Genomic DNA, 16,123 nt, shown 5'->3' with positions numbered 1-16,123 from the left:
CTAGTCAACGAGTCTGCTAATATTAATACATAATACTTTGACAGCGTGTGTGTGTGTGTGTGTGTGTGTGTGTGGTTCCAGGCTGAACAGGGTTATTAGACATACCCACGTTCCTTGTTGGTCCACCTCGTAGGTGTGCAGTTAGAGATTATAGCACATCTTTCTCCATGCACGGTGTGTTACTCATTCTGTAGCTCATCAGTGTCAGTTTCTGACCACAGCGCCGCTGTCGTCTGGATATTTTTGGTTGGCAGACTGTTTCTCAACCCAGCAGTGACATTGAGGTGTTTAAAACTGCCATCACCACTGCTGTGCAGAGAATGCTTGACACCTAAATAATATCTGGTTCGTTGTGGTCACATCGTGCTCCCTTTCAATTGATCGGTGAAGAAAATACCAGCGGTGATAAATTAATACATGATACAGGCTACAGTCAGTAACCGTATACCTCTAAAGTGACGTATATAGATGGTTTATCTGATCAAATGTACAGAATAAACGGGGAACTCGGTCTATAACGGATTAGTCGTACACGTCTCGCGATCAAGTTACAGACGTTTGTCTCTGTGGCCTGATATGATGTCCGTTATGCACGGGTACGATCACATGTACGGAGTAGCATAGCAGGGATGGGACGTCGGAAATCGGTTTCAGAGTGCCAGCGAAACAGCAATAGGGCTGATAAATGAACTGTTTTTACTAGATGGGTTCATTGGCGTGAACACCTTAAAGACTAGGGGTTTGATATTACAGGAACATGCTACTGTAGCAGGTTTGTAAAAACACTGATGAAACCGAACAACAGTCCAGTGCAAAGCTGTCACATGACTCTCCTGCTAGCACAATAGCTCATGTCTTCTCACGGTTAAACGTTTCAGGAGAAAATAAGGTTTCTTTCCAAGGTCAATTTTATGTATTCGTTTATTTATTTTTACTCGTAGCCGAAATGTGAATTTTTTTGTGTGTGTGTGTGTGTGTCTAAACGCAATGTGCTGCATCTAAAAATTTATGAGGACACGATAAAGACTACACAGTCGTCATATTACTGGGAATTTATAAACTTGTTCATTTCCTTTAGCTATCTAGCTCACAATAATTTATTGCTTTAAATTAGCTACCACTTTTTAGCCTAGCCATTTAGATAACTGTCCCCTAAAACATGGGACAGCATGGGCTGCACACCGGAGTGTCCACTTGCTCAGTGGGCTAGCTAACAAATATTCGATTTGTCCACTAGGCTTGGGGCGTTTGACAATAGTACGGAGAATCGCAGATAGGTTCCGACTAGTTGTACAGAGAACACGGAGCCTGTTGCTTTAAGATCGACAAAAAAGCAAATTGTGTTCTCTCGAAATATGTTTCCTCTTGTTATCTCTTGTTTTGTACCCTAACAGCCTTAATATAAAAAAAAAAACCCCAGAAAAACAAAACGGATAAAGCCGTGAATGGCTTCACGTGCCTGAACGTGAATGTTATTAAATTCGTGAAAGTTGTTTGCTATACAAGAATTCGACAAGCGGTCCGTACAGGATTGCGCCGAGTGTTTTTGTGAACGTTGCGGCCAAAAACGCTCGATTTTTTAAATTTTTTTTTTCTCGTAAAATATTTTGTGCCTCCCCCCCCCTCCTTTTTTGCCGTAAACCTACTTGCATTGCACGAAATCGTCTTCCGCAGTGATGTCTGTCGGTAAACCAGACCGTTTAGCTGTACTCGTGCGAGTCACGTTAATCGAAGAGGGCTTCGCTTGAACGCGAGTCGTGATGACATCACAGCACGCTCCTCGGAATATTGCAGCGTTTCCTTGATTTTGCCTTCGTTTCTGCGATCGCCACGTCCCGGATGGACTTATAAGTACCGTGTCTCTGCTGCTGTTCACGACAGAACACATGTATGCGCAGTTTCTATACGTTTTCAGTAATATTTCAGTTTTATAATAAGCTTAGTTACAGCTGATCACTCGTTAGGTTATTATCTAGTCCTGACTTCAGATTTCCAAGCATTCCTAACCACGATAAATCCACAGGCTTTCGTCAGTCAGCGATCGTGAGGGGACGTGATAGGACGATGGCGTATTGCAGACGATCTCACGAGTCTATTGTTCACTCCTGCAGAGGCAATATTATTATTATTATTATTATTATTATTATTATTATTATCGCTGTATTCCTAGATTGTGATGCTTGCCATTTGTACCTTTTTATATACAAATATCAAACTGTGAGACTGAAATCACAGACTTGCAACACTATTCCCTGCAGTCAGAAAAACTATCTTGATCTGCCTACATAAGAGCACAATAATAAAAAAATAAATAAAGCATTGGACTGCTGAGGAGTCCAGTGGGAGTAGTGGAGACTGTGTTGCAAGAAAATGATTTCGGTTTCAGTAATCCAGATCGCTGACAGGCGGCACGAGGCTTTGTGCAACGATCTGCTGTTCTCAGGACAACTGCTATTTCCTTCTGGAATACGGGACCGGAGCCCATGGCGTCTCAGATCCGACCCGTTGTTGTGCTGTACGCTGTATGTTAGTAGTCAGTTATCACCGGAAAACATCGTCGGAATGTTCACAACTTTACAGGTGAACGATTTTGTTCTTAAGGCAATAACTGGCTCCTTTGTGTCAAAAAAAAGCCAACACTCATCACTGAGGTGAGTTGCTGATGAAAATGACACACGAATGAGTTCCGCCTCCTCAGTGGTTGCATGTAATTTTGTTTGAGGCTTTTGTTTAAGGCCTCAGATGCTATTTTTTACTAATGGCAGGGTAAGGTTATTCCCATTGCTGTTATTTTTCTTTAGACTACATCCATCTGCATGCAACCTCATCACTGTAGTGACAAATGTAAGCCCAGGCCAGCTGGGGCCTGTCCCGGTAAATTATTTATTTATTTATTTTTCAGTGAAAACGGGGTTATCGGAGTAGTCTGTGTATCAGGCTGAGAACAGCTCGACGCACAGCTGTCTCCATAGTAGGAATATAATTATGACCCTTATTAATAAACTCCAGGCAAGGAGTTGAGCTGAGTGAGCATTTCATCATACAGCTGTCTGCGCAGACTCGGATGCTAGTTAGAGATACGTTATACGACCAAAAGTTTGTGGACACCTGCCATTCTTCACCGGACGATGGAAGCGCACAATTGTATAGAACGTCTTTGTATGCTGTAGGATTATAATTTCCCTTCACTGGAACTAAGAGGCCCCAAACCTGCTCCAGCATGACGATGCCCCTGTACACAAAGCGAGCTCTGTGAAGACATGGTTTGTCAAGGTTGGAGTAGAAGAACTCGAGTGTCCTGCACAGAGCCCTGACCTCAACCTTTATTACCTTTAGGATGAACTGGAACACCGACTGCACCCCAGACCTCCTCACCCAACATCAGGACCTCACCTCAGCAATGCATTTGTATCTGAATGAACACAAATCCCCCACAGCCATGCGCCAAAATCTAGTGGAAAGCCTTCCCAGAAGAGCGGAGCTTATTATAACAGCAAAAGGTAAAACTAAATCTGGAAAGGGATGGACAAAAAAAGCAAATATGGATGTGATGCTCAGGTGTCAACGTGCTTTCGGACATATGGTGTAGTTACGCACAAAGAGGAACCGCTTGAGACCTGAATGGTAAAAAAAAAAAAAAAATACAACATAAAGTTTATGCGATAACACGATGTTATGAGGTGCTTTGAGAGAGATGAAAGTTCCTCGTCATCGGATAGTTCTGAAAAGTAATCCGGATTTGCTAACTCTAATAACTGACAGTTCTTACTTTATCAAAGATGGAAAATTGAATTATGCATGCATTATAATTTATGATTGACGATGTTGGATTCTCGATTCTGGTTGGTATTGAGACAAGGTATTGATTCATTTTCCGACAGCAGGTCTGATGGTAGATCTGGCTACAAGACAGAGCTCCGGGGAAATAATACTTATTAACTATAAATGACTGGGAGCAGGGTGGGTTAATGTTTAGCACTGTTGCCTCGCATCTCCAGGGTTGGGGGTTCGAATCCCACCTCTGCCCTGTGTGCGCGGAGTTTGCATGCTCTCCTCGTGCTTCTTCGGGGGTTCCCTCCGGGTACTCTAGTTTCCTTCCTCAGTCCAAAGACCTCCGCTGTAGGCTGACCGGCATTCCAAATTTTCCGTAGTGTGTGAGTGTTTGTGCGATTTGCACCCCGCGATGGGTTGGCACCCTGTCCAGGGTGTCCCCACACCTTTGCCACGGGTTCCCTCGGACAGGCTTCCCGCGATCCTGTGTAGGATAAGCAGTATGGAAAATGGATGGAATTATGAACGATATGTTTCCCCAGTGGTACTAAAGTTTCAAATGTGATTATGTATAAAAATATCACAATGCATGATGCAATGCACAGATACATCTTGCCGACTGAAAATCGTTCTTGCTGAGGTTGCAGGAATTTCTGTGCTACCTGAGATACAACCGTTCATTATTGTGGCATTTGTAGACTAGAACAGAACTTTAAGGGTGTTATGGGTTGAAAATTTGACCGTATGATAACCTAGTGTAAAAATATCACGGTTTCACTGTATCACGGTATTCATCAACCATTAATAAACACGCAAGCTGGTGCTGAAAATGAAAGCAAACGTGTGGAACTTGACGCCAGTGCTGTCGATGGAGATGCCTCCACCACCAACAAGTCTAATTCTTCTTGTTACTCTTTTGTATGCCTCAAATATCCTTACAATACAATACCAGTCAAAAGTTTACACACACTCATTCTTTATTTAATCCCCCCCCCCACATTTTAGAATAATAATAAAGTCATCGAAACTCTGCAGTAACACAAATGGAACTATGTTAATTATTTTGTGCTAAAAAAAAATCCAAAATAAATCTAAATAATATAATATTTTAGCATCTTCAAAGTAGACACGCTTTTTGCCGAGAATTTCCAGAAATGTATTCTTGGCATTTTCTTTGACCGATTTCTTGAGGAATTTCCCTGAGATGCTTTTTAAATAGTATTAAAGGAGTTCCCGCCTACGCTGCACGCTTATCGGCTGCTTTTCGGAATATTTCGCTCCTGGTTGTACGTTTTAAAAAAAAAAAAAAAGATGATTTTTTTTTTGTAAATAAAATGTTAGTTTTCTAATGATTTCAAACATTTAATCACACACCTTCAGATCAAAAGCTTTTTAAGATCATGAGAAACCGTTCAGTCGAGTGTCCACAAACTTTTGACAGGCGGTGTACACCTCGACCCTGTTTGGACGAAAGCTCGTCTGGTGCTGGTAAGGTCTATACAAATTCCATAGGAATCCTATATGTAACCACTGATTTTTGAGATACGACACTAACGAGAGTTTTCCTATCTCGGACAGCCAGAGAACGGGCTCCGACTTCCTGAACATCTCTGTATGACGAACAGGAAGGAAGCTTTTGAAGCAAAACTATTTCAGGCATTTGACCTTGCTGTGAGCTTGACTCTGTTTGTATCAATTCCAAAATCTAATCAGTTCATCTGCTGGCTGCAATGATCATGCCAAAACAAATGGAAAGAATAGCCTAATTGTTCTTCTTAATGAGGAAGATATTTCTGAAAATGGCCTTTCCATAAGATCTCCTACATCCTCAGTAATTATCGAGAGTGGCTACGAAGAAAAACGGCGTGATGAGCTAGAACAAAAAAATGTAACCAGTGCAACGCCGCTTAGCCAAACACAGCTAGCTGTTCGGTTTAGTTCTGTTCCACGATGCCGTGTTTTTTCTGGGCGTTGTGTATGATGGACTCCTTGTATAATTAAGTTTAAGTAAGGTAAGTACGCAGTACACACATGTAGAGACCGGTGTCTTTCATCTCCGTGTCCTCTTTTCCTCAATCGCATGGCGTTTATTAACAGCTTCCAACAAACAAGAAACCTTGTTTGTTAGAAGCTGTTAATAAACGCCATGCGATTCACCACCGTGTCCTCCTGACTCGTCTTCGACCGAGTTTGTTTGGTGTTTTGATTATACAAGCTGAAGGGACGCACAGCGGTTTTCTACGCCCACTCGCAAACGGGCTACCTTAAATCGCAGTGCACATGCGTACAAATATTCCAGACAGTAGATAGGCTGACCAGGATTTTCCAGAGTGCACATGGCGTGACCACGGTGATGGGGTTCAAATGAAAAGATGAACGAGTAATAGATAGAAATGTATCTTAATCGGTCATTTTGAAAAGTTTGATCGTATACCGTGACCGATCGTGAAACCTTCACACCGTAACAAGCCTTGTTTTCTTACTTAGTTTAAAAATCATGTTGAAATGATAAAAACGTTTTTAGAATTGTTCGCGAAGTTTGTCTGTACAGGATTTCACAGAGGTTTTTTTTTTTTTGTGCTTTTTTGGCGAACTTTTTGCAACGACATTTGTTGGTAAATGAGAGCTTTTAGCTTTACTCATGTTCAACGCACGTGAATCGAAGAAGGTTTTGTCTTTATGCGTGTTGTGATGAAGTCACGTGACGCGCCTTGACCCAATTCTGTGGTAGTTTTGAAAAATCGCAAGCGCCTCGGGGAAAATGCGGAGTTTTGTTTGCTCGATTTTGCGTTAATTTCTCCGGTTTTCTAATAGCGTAACTGGTTTTTCCGGCATAATTCCTTACAAAAGTCTGAGATCATTTTAAATTGATGTAAATTGCAGTAAATGAAACAAAGTCAATATTGACAAAAAAAAAATTAATGAATAAATATAGTAGTCTCCAGAACAGTTTTATAAGGAAATGAGCTGTAAGTTTTATTGAGAATCTGTCATGTGACTAAAATGGAAAGGTACGATTGGTTATCCTTAGACAAGCTCTGACAATTGTTAAATACTGGTGAAAATTCCACATTGAATGCAGCATCCAATTAAAAGGACTGTATTGGATATTCAGAGATGCACCATCCACTGATCTGATGCCAAATGTGATTCACGCAACGAGGTGCATCATACTGAGCAGTGACTACCTCCAGATGACCCAGTGACTTTTTATTACAGCTCATTCTGTTGGAAGGAAAAACTGACCTCGTTTTCACAGACAGTAGTTAATGCCTAAAAATCGCTGAAATCAAAAGCATAAAAATAAATAAATAAATACTATTCCCAGTGGTGGCCTTGCATTTATAGATGGTATCTGAATGTGAAAACTGTCATTGCGCCAAGATGTGTAGCTCTGTGATAAATAAAATTTGTAATCGTTGGCAAAATTGACACGATATAAGAGGGGGGAAAAAAACACACTGGTTTTTTTCCTTCCATTCTTCAACCCCTACAAGTCCCAGCTCATTATTCAGTTATTTATCTTACAGCATGAATTATTCAGTAACTGCAGTGAACCTGATAGGAAATATATAATATATATATATATATAGTTATGCTTATGAGGAACGAAAGTCAGAACTCATTGATAGAGGTTATGGTAGTGAAGATCTCTGACAACACATTTCTATTATTCTTCAAAACTCGGGTGCAAATAAATTCCGAGTTTTATGCTTGATTATGTCAATATGATAATAGCAGTTAGGGAAGAGACAAGGCTATCAGGCAAAGACTCTGGGGTATAATGTTCTTGTGATACCAAAATACCACTACTCAACTACTGAGAAGCTCCACAGTGTGCAACAGACACGTCATATCTCCAAAAATAGAAAGCTTCATTCTGGTTTGATTTGCTCATTCTCCACTGGAGATACGAGTTTGTTATGAGGTCTTGTAAAACATTTTCAGACACTTAGAACTTATCACTACATAGAAAATGGATGTTTCGGACATCCAGGATAGCCAACTACTGTGTATATATAACAAATTTTATAGTATTTTGTCTAATGTATGGACTTGTATGTATGGTTTTTCGGTTTGTCCCTTTGGGGTAAAATATCGAAGAAGGTTCCAGATTAAACCCACATTTACAACGCAACTCAGAACCAATTCCCTTCCTGAAGTTGCGTTTTCATTAGTAAAGCCCTAGATAACGTATCGGTCATCCCCATTTGGATAATCGTATTGAAGATAGCATCTTGTGCATGGTGTTTAAAAACTCATCTCTCCCTCTTACAGGTTTCATGTTGCAGTGCAAACATATTTTGGTGTTATTTATTTATTTGATTGATTGATCGATCGATTGACTTATTTATTTACTTACTTACCTTTAACGGTACTGAAAATAAAATGAGAGATATTAAATGCTTGAAGGGCGGGTATATTAATTCTTAAGCCATTTCCAACGCTCCACTTCAGATGATCAGACTTGACTTGATTTGACGTATTTTGACATCTTGATCAGTTCAGCTATTTTTTTTTTACTGTGATATATATATGTAAAATGGTCCTACACAATGTAATTTCGCCAATAATGCCTGGAGCCAAGTCCAACAGTCGATACAGTTATAGATTATATTAAATAATTGAGCCTTTCTGCTTTATTTTTGTATCAGTGCTGGGAAAGCTTATTATATCAGTTGAAAGCACTGTAATGTTCTAGCAAGCAAGACGAATTTGCCAAAGTTACCAACCAAAGGTCCATTAACTTGTTTTTCACTAATACATTCACCCTTTTGACCTTTTATCATTGTCTTTTACTATAACCAAAATTGTTTTGTTTTGTTTTTTTTCCCACTCATTTTTATAATTTCGGGCTTGCTGTTTATTGATTTTGCTTTTGATCATTCTTCTTCTGTCTTTTTTAACTGACCCATTTTTTTATTTTATTTTACCCCTGCATTCCTTGGCCTTTTCCACCCCACCCGCTCCCCCTCTCCCCCCCCCCCCCCCCCACCCCAATTTTACTCCTATTTTGCCTTTCCTCCTTTCCACCAAACCCCTCCCCTCCCCCGTCTCCATCGCTTTGAAACCCTCTTCCTCTCCAGCTGGGTTTGTGAAGTCGCCCATGTCTGAGACAAAGCTCACGGGAGACACCTTTGAGCTGTACTGTGACGTGGTTGGTAACCCCACGCCGGAGATCCAGTGGTGGTACGCTGAGATAAACCGCGCCGACTCCTTCAAGCAGCTGTGGGATGGCGCCCGGAAGCGGCGCGTCTCCATCAACACGGCCTACGGCAGCAACGGCGTGAGCGTACTGGGTGTCACGCGCGTCACGCTCGAGGACTCCGGAACCTACGAATGCCGGGCCAGTAACGACCCGCGCCGCAACGACCTGCGCCAAAACCCCGCCATCGCCTGGATCCGAGCTCAGGCCACCATTTCCGTGTTGCAGAGTGAGTGGTATACTTGTGCTGTAGTGGATAGATTAAGTACCTGTAGCTGTAGTTGATAGATCCAACTTCACCCTTATCCCTTATCTCATCAAAATGGCCACCACATCAGGCAAAGACATAAAACAAAGCAACAATCATTTGTTATCTTTATTACTTTCTTCGATTTTATTACAGTAAGTAAGATCTATTCAAATGACGGTCCTTGTGCTGCTGTCAGTTTTGCTTTTGTTACTCTTCCAATAAACTGTGATGCTATTTGGCATGAAAAATGCCCCACTACATTCCCAACATAAAGGAACGTTATTATTTTTTTATTTCTGGGGTTAGAAATTGTGAGGCTTATGTTATATAGTATCTATAACAGCACGTAACTTACAAGTATCTCTGATTCTAGTTGATTCAAATGTTCGTATTGCCTTCTTTTAAGCAGAATTGAACGATTCACTGATTTTGAGCCTGACAATCACCCCCTTACCCCTTCTGAACCCCTTGAGCCTCTTGTTGTGGATGACCACAAACCCAGACAAATGCCATAGTCTCTGTCTGCCTCTTTCTTCCTCATGCTGCCCTCCCTCACCTTACGAGCAGTCCATCCTGCCTGTTCCCGTGTCGCTTGCCTTGTCTAGTGTCTCTCAACATATTTGTTTTGTCATTTAATCAATTGCTTCATTTTTACTTCACTGGATCTTGATGCCAGGATTCTTTTTTGTTTTTCATTTTCTTTAATATTCTTTCTGGGTTGCATAGATGGTTTGATTTACTTCAAAGCCTGACATTATGTGCCCCCGTCTGTAATATGTAGGTCTTCCGGTGCTTTGAAGTCTTAACATGTTTCTTTGTGCATTATTACTGTGAGGAATAGGGTGGGTAGTGAAAGAAGACGCAAGGAAGAGCGGGTGCATAGCCGTACGTGCGGTAAACGTGCCGTTTACGCTAAATCCACATTTGAATACAGTGCTCCGCCTTGTGCCTTCTTTGCAATATGTGTTCGCCTACAAATCAGTAATGACATTATATCCTAACCTGCTTTCAAAGGCAGTGAGCGTCAGGTTGAGCTGATTAATTGGGAAAGGGCTCAGCCAACTGACCGCCGAAGCAGCGGAAAAGGAAAACGCTGGTCAAGTTCGGCTTTTCTCCGCACCGCACTATGGGGAGCTTACAAAATTAGGGAGTCCTCGTTCTTGCCTTCTCCCCTCTCATGACAGCCAGTACTGTGAAATCTTGAGAGACGTTCTTAATAATGCAGTCGGAGCAGCGCACAAGTCCCATCATGCTGTCTGTACACTATCGAGACGAGAACTTCTAATTCAAGCACCATTTCTAAATAGTCAATATATTATATATATATATATATATATATATGGCATATATTTGGGTGCATTTTGTACCTAGATGAATATGTATACGGATTGGGACGACCAAAAACGGAAATATTCTGTCATTACTGAGAGTCAATGTTTTCATATTATATACATGTAATACACATTATAACATGTATATAGCAGGCTATACATGCTGAAGTCATGTGGAAAAGAATGTATAGTTTGTTCATGGGACGGCGTCTAAATACATGCTGGTCTTGTCTTAGCTTTGTAGTTTCAGTGTGAAACTGTAGTGAACATACTGTAGTCTTCTCGTCCAAATGAACCTATTATGTTTTTCTAACCCCTTCTCCCATGAACGGCATTCGAATTCAAGAGTATCCGATGTTCTGAATGAGTGAACGTCTGCACTGTATGAACATTTATTGAGGTTACTGTTTGAATAAATGTTTTGAAGTTCTGTTGAGATTTCACAGTGGATTCGTGGAGGAAGCGAAACCATCTCAGGGAAGTAACAGGATCAAAATTATTGATTTTACCATCATCTCTTCCTCTGAGCAGGTGTCCTAGAAATGACCTTCCAAAGAGGCTGGCGGATCACATCAGCCTCAGCGCCTTTCGCTATTGCCATCGAATGAAGTAATCGGACTGTGTTTTTGTTTTTTTTTCCGCTTTGTATGCATATGTAGGCTGATGGCTTGTGCTCAGTTGCACAGTCTGAGGTAGGAGTAGGTGTTTTGATGCTGCCCAGGAGGGATGGAGGATGAGAAAACGTGAGTAAGCGAGAGAGAGAGAGAGAGAGAGAGAGAGAGAGAGAATGAGAATAGAGACATAGACACATTGATTCCTTTCAGCTTTGGGGCATGCCGAACTCCAGGAGAAGGTGTTAGGATTGCTAATTGGAGCCACTCCTAATCCCCTCCCTTTTTCTCCAGAGCAAAACTGATCAAGGAGGTTTAATGTACAAGTGAGTAGAAGACATAAGGTCTCTCCGCTACTTCCTCCATCCTCCTTTGTGCTCCATCTGGGTATTCTAGTTGCTATGGAAGGGCCACCCTGGAATAACGAGGGAGGAGCTCAACCCATACATGGGCACAGAAAAAAGTACTGGTGTCAGCTCATTGAAAAGCCATCTGATGACTGAAGAGTGTATTTAAAGAGACGACTAAAATATAAACAGAGTAAAAATAATAATAATTATAATAATAAAAAAAGAATAAAGTAAGAATTACTGGAATAGCTGCATTCAATTTGATCGTCATGTTAATCGGCCACCTTGAAGATCTTAAGTTTTAAAAATGAAACGTGAACACGTGAACGTTATGAATGAAGACTGCAGTATCAATTCATAGGTGGCTCCCGCATGCTAATTTTCAAGATTTATTTATTTTATTTTTTTCTCCTTGCATTATGCTGTGTTCTGTCTGAAGGTAAGTGTATTCACAGATAATGAAAGTCTTGGTGAATGCAATGGAAAGGTGTTGGCTTTACTTCAAATATATTCATTTAAAAAAAAAAAAAAAAAAAAAAAACCCAGGAAGTAATCCTTCGCCGTTCCATTTGGGGGAAATATGATACGTTGGAGGCAGTGTTAATAAATGCTCTGATATCATTTCTTGCAGCTTTGTGCGCACACAGATTTGCCATTCGACCTGTCCTGTGGTGGAAACGCTCATGTTTTAAAATCTATTGCACTTTCTAGCTCTCGTGAAGATCACAGCCAGCAGCTACATCAGAAAACAAAGAGTCCCAACTGGCCCCGAGGTTCATTTCTCACCTTTTTGTAATAACTCGGAGATTTGATTTTGTTTCAGAGCCAAAGATCAATGCTTCTGATCAGGAAATTTTGCCGGCTAAAAAGCCACAGGAAGACAATCCTCCTGTTACCTTACAGTGTAACCTAACCAACGCTCACACAGCCCACCGGGAAAGCTTCTGGATGAAGAATGGACAAGAAATCCCGAATACAAGAAAAGGACTGAAAAACACAGAGCTTACGTGAGTTTATGCCTGTATGCGTTGCTCTTGTGTCAACAGCGTTTAACTGAAAATAGTCCATCTGCAAAGTTTCCAGAATGTCGTGACTAGAAATTGAACGTGATACTAACACGTATGTGAAAATAAGGCTTAGTAACTCACAAATACAAATGGGGAGACTTCGTGATGATACCCTTGACACAACAGGGTATAAGCAGACAAACTAATCAGAACAGAACACAGAACAGGTGAACACAATCAGGCAGCAAACCAGAAATGATCGCACGCGTTTATGAACGTTATGTAATTATGTAAATTACGATGAGCTGGACATAAAAATTCATTATGAAAGGAATGAGATTTTCACAGAGCTCTCCATGTCTCTTACTCTCTCTGTGTCTGATTAGTAAAGTGATGACATGGCTTGTTCAAAAACAGAAACATGTGAACAGATGTCCCACAAATGTCTCATCTGTTTAGAGTCAGTGGTGCTAGTGAGACGTGGTAACATGAAGCACCACTACAGAAAGAAGAAAAGAAAAAGAAAAACAACAACCCCAAACTGTGAATATCTTATTCAAAGCTATGATCACTATAATCACTAATGGTTAAGCATTAAAAGGTAACTGAAGTCACCATTCAGTCATGTATCCAGACTGTTGTAAGCAGGGAATATAATCTAGCCGGATCTTCAAAAATTTTTAGTTGAATATCCTGCAGAACTCTAAAGGGTTCTTCAGTATGTTCCTCTGAGAGGATTCGTAAAGGACATACACATCTATATACCCCATGAGCAAACCCTTTTTCCAAGAGTATACGCTTTGCATGTTTCTCAAATGGCCTACTTCTGGGAATATTATTTCCAGAATAATGATAAAAGTTTCCCAAAATATATTATCCTGTTGTTGTAGTAGTAGTAATAATAATAATAATAATCCTAATGTGGATTTTTGCCTGGGAGAAAACAGCAAGTGCCAACGCTGCAAGACCTTCTATTGCCAAGTATGACGTCTTTGAAAGGAAATATCCTGTCAGATTGCATGCAGGTGATTTTCTAGTGACAGCCGTGCCTGGAGCAGACCGCGTCATGCCAACAGCAATTCCACGGAGGCATCGCTTTGATTCTGCTCCAGCTCTCCAAGAACAGTACTGTCGCAAAATAAAGTTCCGTACATCGCAGATAGACTGTTCTCTCTTGGTCCATTCTTTGCTATTAAATATAAATCAAAGGTATACCGAAGCATCTCTGTCCAAAGCGTCTGTAGTGTATGTGCAAACACGGAATGGTTCTACTTTGGGGAATTGTATCATACACCAGGAATAGGGTGGAGGGTGCCACTGGTATCACTCTATTTGAAGCGACTTAAAATTTAATTACGCTTTTTTTGTAATAGACTCACCAAACCAAGAGCGGAAGACGCAGGAGAGTATATCTGCGTGTATACTTTTGACAAGGCCCCCAATGCCAACGCGTCCATCGAAGTCAAAGGTAAGATGTTTGTATGATTTCCGAATACGTCATCATTGGCAGTTTTTAATACGAGTGGAATTGTGGATATGGTGAAGTTTTGTGTGTCCAGCATCAGTGCTTTGTGACAGTCAGAGGTAAAGCTGTACGTTTTCTGACATGAAGCTTCTATTTCAATCGCGATTTTGTGAATTCTGCAAAAACGACCAAAAAAAAAAAAAAAAAAAGCACAAACACTCCGGAAGTTGCATTGCAAACGTTGTAGAAAGAAGCAGCGAAATCGAGCGTTTTCGGCCGCGACGATCACAAAAACAAAACAAAACTCGAAATTCCTGTACGGACCGATTATCATTGGAAGTTCGAATACGTTATCATTGGCAGATATTCAATAAAGCAATTTAAAAATGTGGAATTGTTGATATGGTGAGGTTTTGTGTGAGGAGATGATTATTTCGCGTTTTTAAAAAGGAGTGTCCAGCATCGGTGCTTTGTAGTGGTACAGTCAGCGGTAAAGCTGTAGGTTTTCTGACATGAAACGTCTACAATACAAATAGCTTTGTGGTTTCTCGGTCGGTACATATTAACTTCAAGAAAGAGAAACAGAGATGCTGCTGAGAAAACAACTGTTTACACCTGCTATAAGTCAGACCCTACAGGATTTCACGATCGCAGAAATGACCGCAAAATCAAGCAAACTCCGCAATATTCCGAGGAGCTTGAAACGTTCCGAAATTACCGTCGATTTTCTCCAGATTTAGCCAAGAACCGTCATGGCAACGTGCATTCAGCCAAAGCTGTCTTCGATTCACGTGTGTCGAACATGAGTACAGCTAAAAGGTCTCGTTTACCGACAAACATCACTGCGCAAAACAATTTCGTGCGATTGCAATTTCGCCAATTCGAGTAGTTTTCTGCCAAAAAACTCCAAAAAAAAAAAAAAGCAGCAGCAAAATCAAGCATTTTTGGCTACAACAATCACACACACACACACACACACACAAAAAAAAACCCTCCAGGAAATCCTGTACGGACTGATAAGTGATGACAGGAACTTATTTCGTGGACAATCCACAACATTAAACCTAACTATAAACAGATGAAATGTACGACATATCATTCTTTAATAAATAGTAAAATGTTAGCGTTGACGAATTTCTGTTGTGTAAGAACTTGACGGAATTGTCGAAAATAATCAGATTTGGGGTGGAGATATTACGCCACCCGGTCGTGTTTTCTTGCTAACACAAGTGTTGTAAATGACTGACGTTAAAAGCAGGGGGTGGATTTAGGCATAATATAGGAATGGGGCCCTATTGCCATGTATTCTCCAACCTCATCAGGCATTATAGGAGAAGACTCAGAGCTGTTATCTTAGCAAAGCGAAGTAGCACAAAGTACTGACTAAAAGCATGCTAATAATTGTTGCACACCTATATTTAACAAAGATGTAGCATTTTTTTAAATATATATATAAAAACCTGCATTGTGTTTGCAATTGTTCGATATCCATGAGAGCAGAGTATTTTTGTGATTTTTATTTATTTATTTATTTTTGAGCAAAAGATCACAACATTAACCAATAAAGACAATTTTTCACAGCTTTCTTTGCTCATATTTACCAAGGGTGCCAATATTACTGGAGTGCACTGTACTGTAAATATAATTTGCATTTTTAGGGGGCCCTTGGCTTCCGGGGGCCCAAGCCGTTTACCTTGCTTTGCCTAGTGCAAAGTCCACCCCTGATTAAACGGATCTTGAGCGTGTCCAAAAGCAACGCTTATAGAAAGCTTTCTGACATGGTCTGATAGTGTAGGATAAGTCAATGCTCAGCACCTACAAATAATGGCATTGCGCCATACGGTGACAGCATCGTAAAACACAAAACATAAAACCGATTTGATACAGTAGAGAGATTTCTACTGTAAATCAGCTCCATCACTCAATATGTGCGGGGGGGGGAAGCGAAGCAAAAACGAGAGCTTTTCAGCACAGCGATAAATCCAGACAGTCACGTAGAAAAGCCTAGCTGTGAGTGAAATAGTGCAGACACGGAGAGATCAAGTCTCATTAGTTTCCTCTACAGAACAGATGAAAAGAGGCCTCTGGACAATGCCTGTCATTCACAGAGAAGAGGGGTTGTTATAGCTCGA

The 16,123-nt window shown here is 40.7% G+C and overlaps 2 protein-coding genes across 3 annotated transcripts in view; one reads left to right on the top strand and one right to left on the bottom strand.

Annotated features, from left to right (window-relative positions):
- Positions 1-16,123, top strand: part of nptnb (neuroplastin b) — a 36,736-nt gene that overhangs the window by 3,367 nt on the left and 17,246 nt on the right. The window contains exons 2-4 of one of the 2 annotated variants that reach the window (XM_053622601.1): positions 8,859-9,206; positions 12,343-12,526; positions 13,900-13,994. In XM_053622601.1, coding sequence (XP_053478576.1) covers positions 8,859-9,206; positions 12,343-12,526; positions 13,900-13,994 — 627 coding nt within the window. The remainder of the gene's footprint in view (positions 1-8,858; positions 9,207-12,342; positions 12,527-13,899; positions 13,995-16,123) is intronic. The other variant, XM_053622602.1, reaches the window with a different exon arrangement.
- Positions 2,274-16,123, bottom strand: part of rec114 (REC114 meiotic recombination protein) — a 39,813-nt gene continuing 25,963 nt past the window's right edge. The window contains exon 6 of the mRNA XM_053622607.1: positions 2,274-4,255. Coding sequence (XP_053478582.1) covers positions 4,100-4,255 — 156 coding nt within the window. The 3' untranslated portion in view covers positions 2,274-4,099. The remainder of the gene's footprint in view (positions 4,256-16,123) is intronic.

This window comes from Ictalurus furcatus, chromosome 4 (genome assembly GCF_023375685.1).
Source record: "Ictalurus furcatus strain D&B chromosome 4, Billie_1.0, whole genome shotgun sequence".
NCBI lineage: Eukaryota > Metazoa > Chordata > Actinopteri > Siluriformes > Ictaluridae > Ictalurus > Ictalurus furcatus.
The sequence above is the reverse complement of the archived record's forward strand: the minus strand, read 5'-3'. Positions and strand labels throughout refer to the sequence as shown.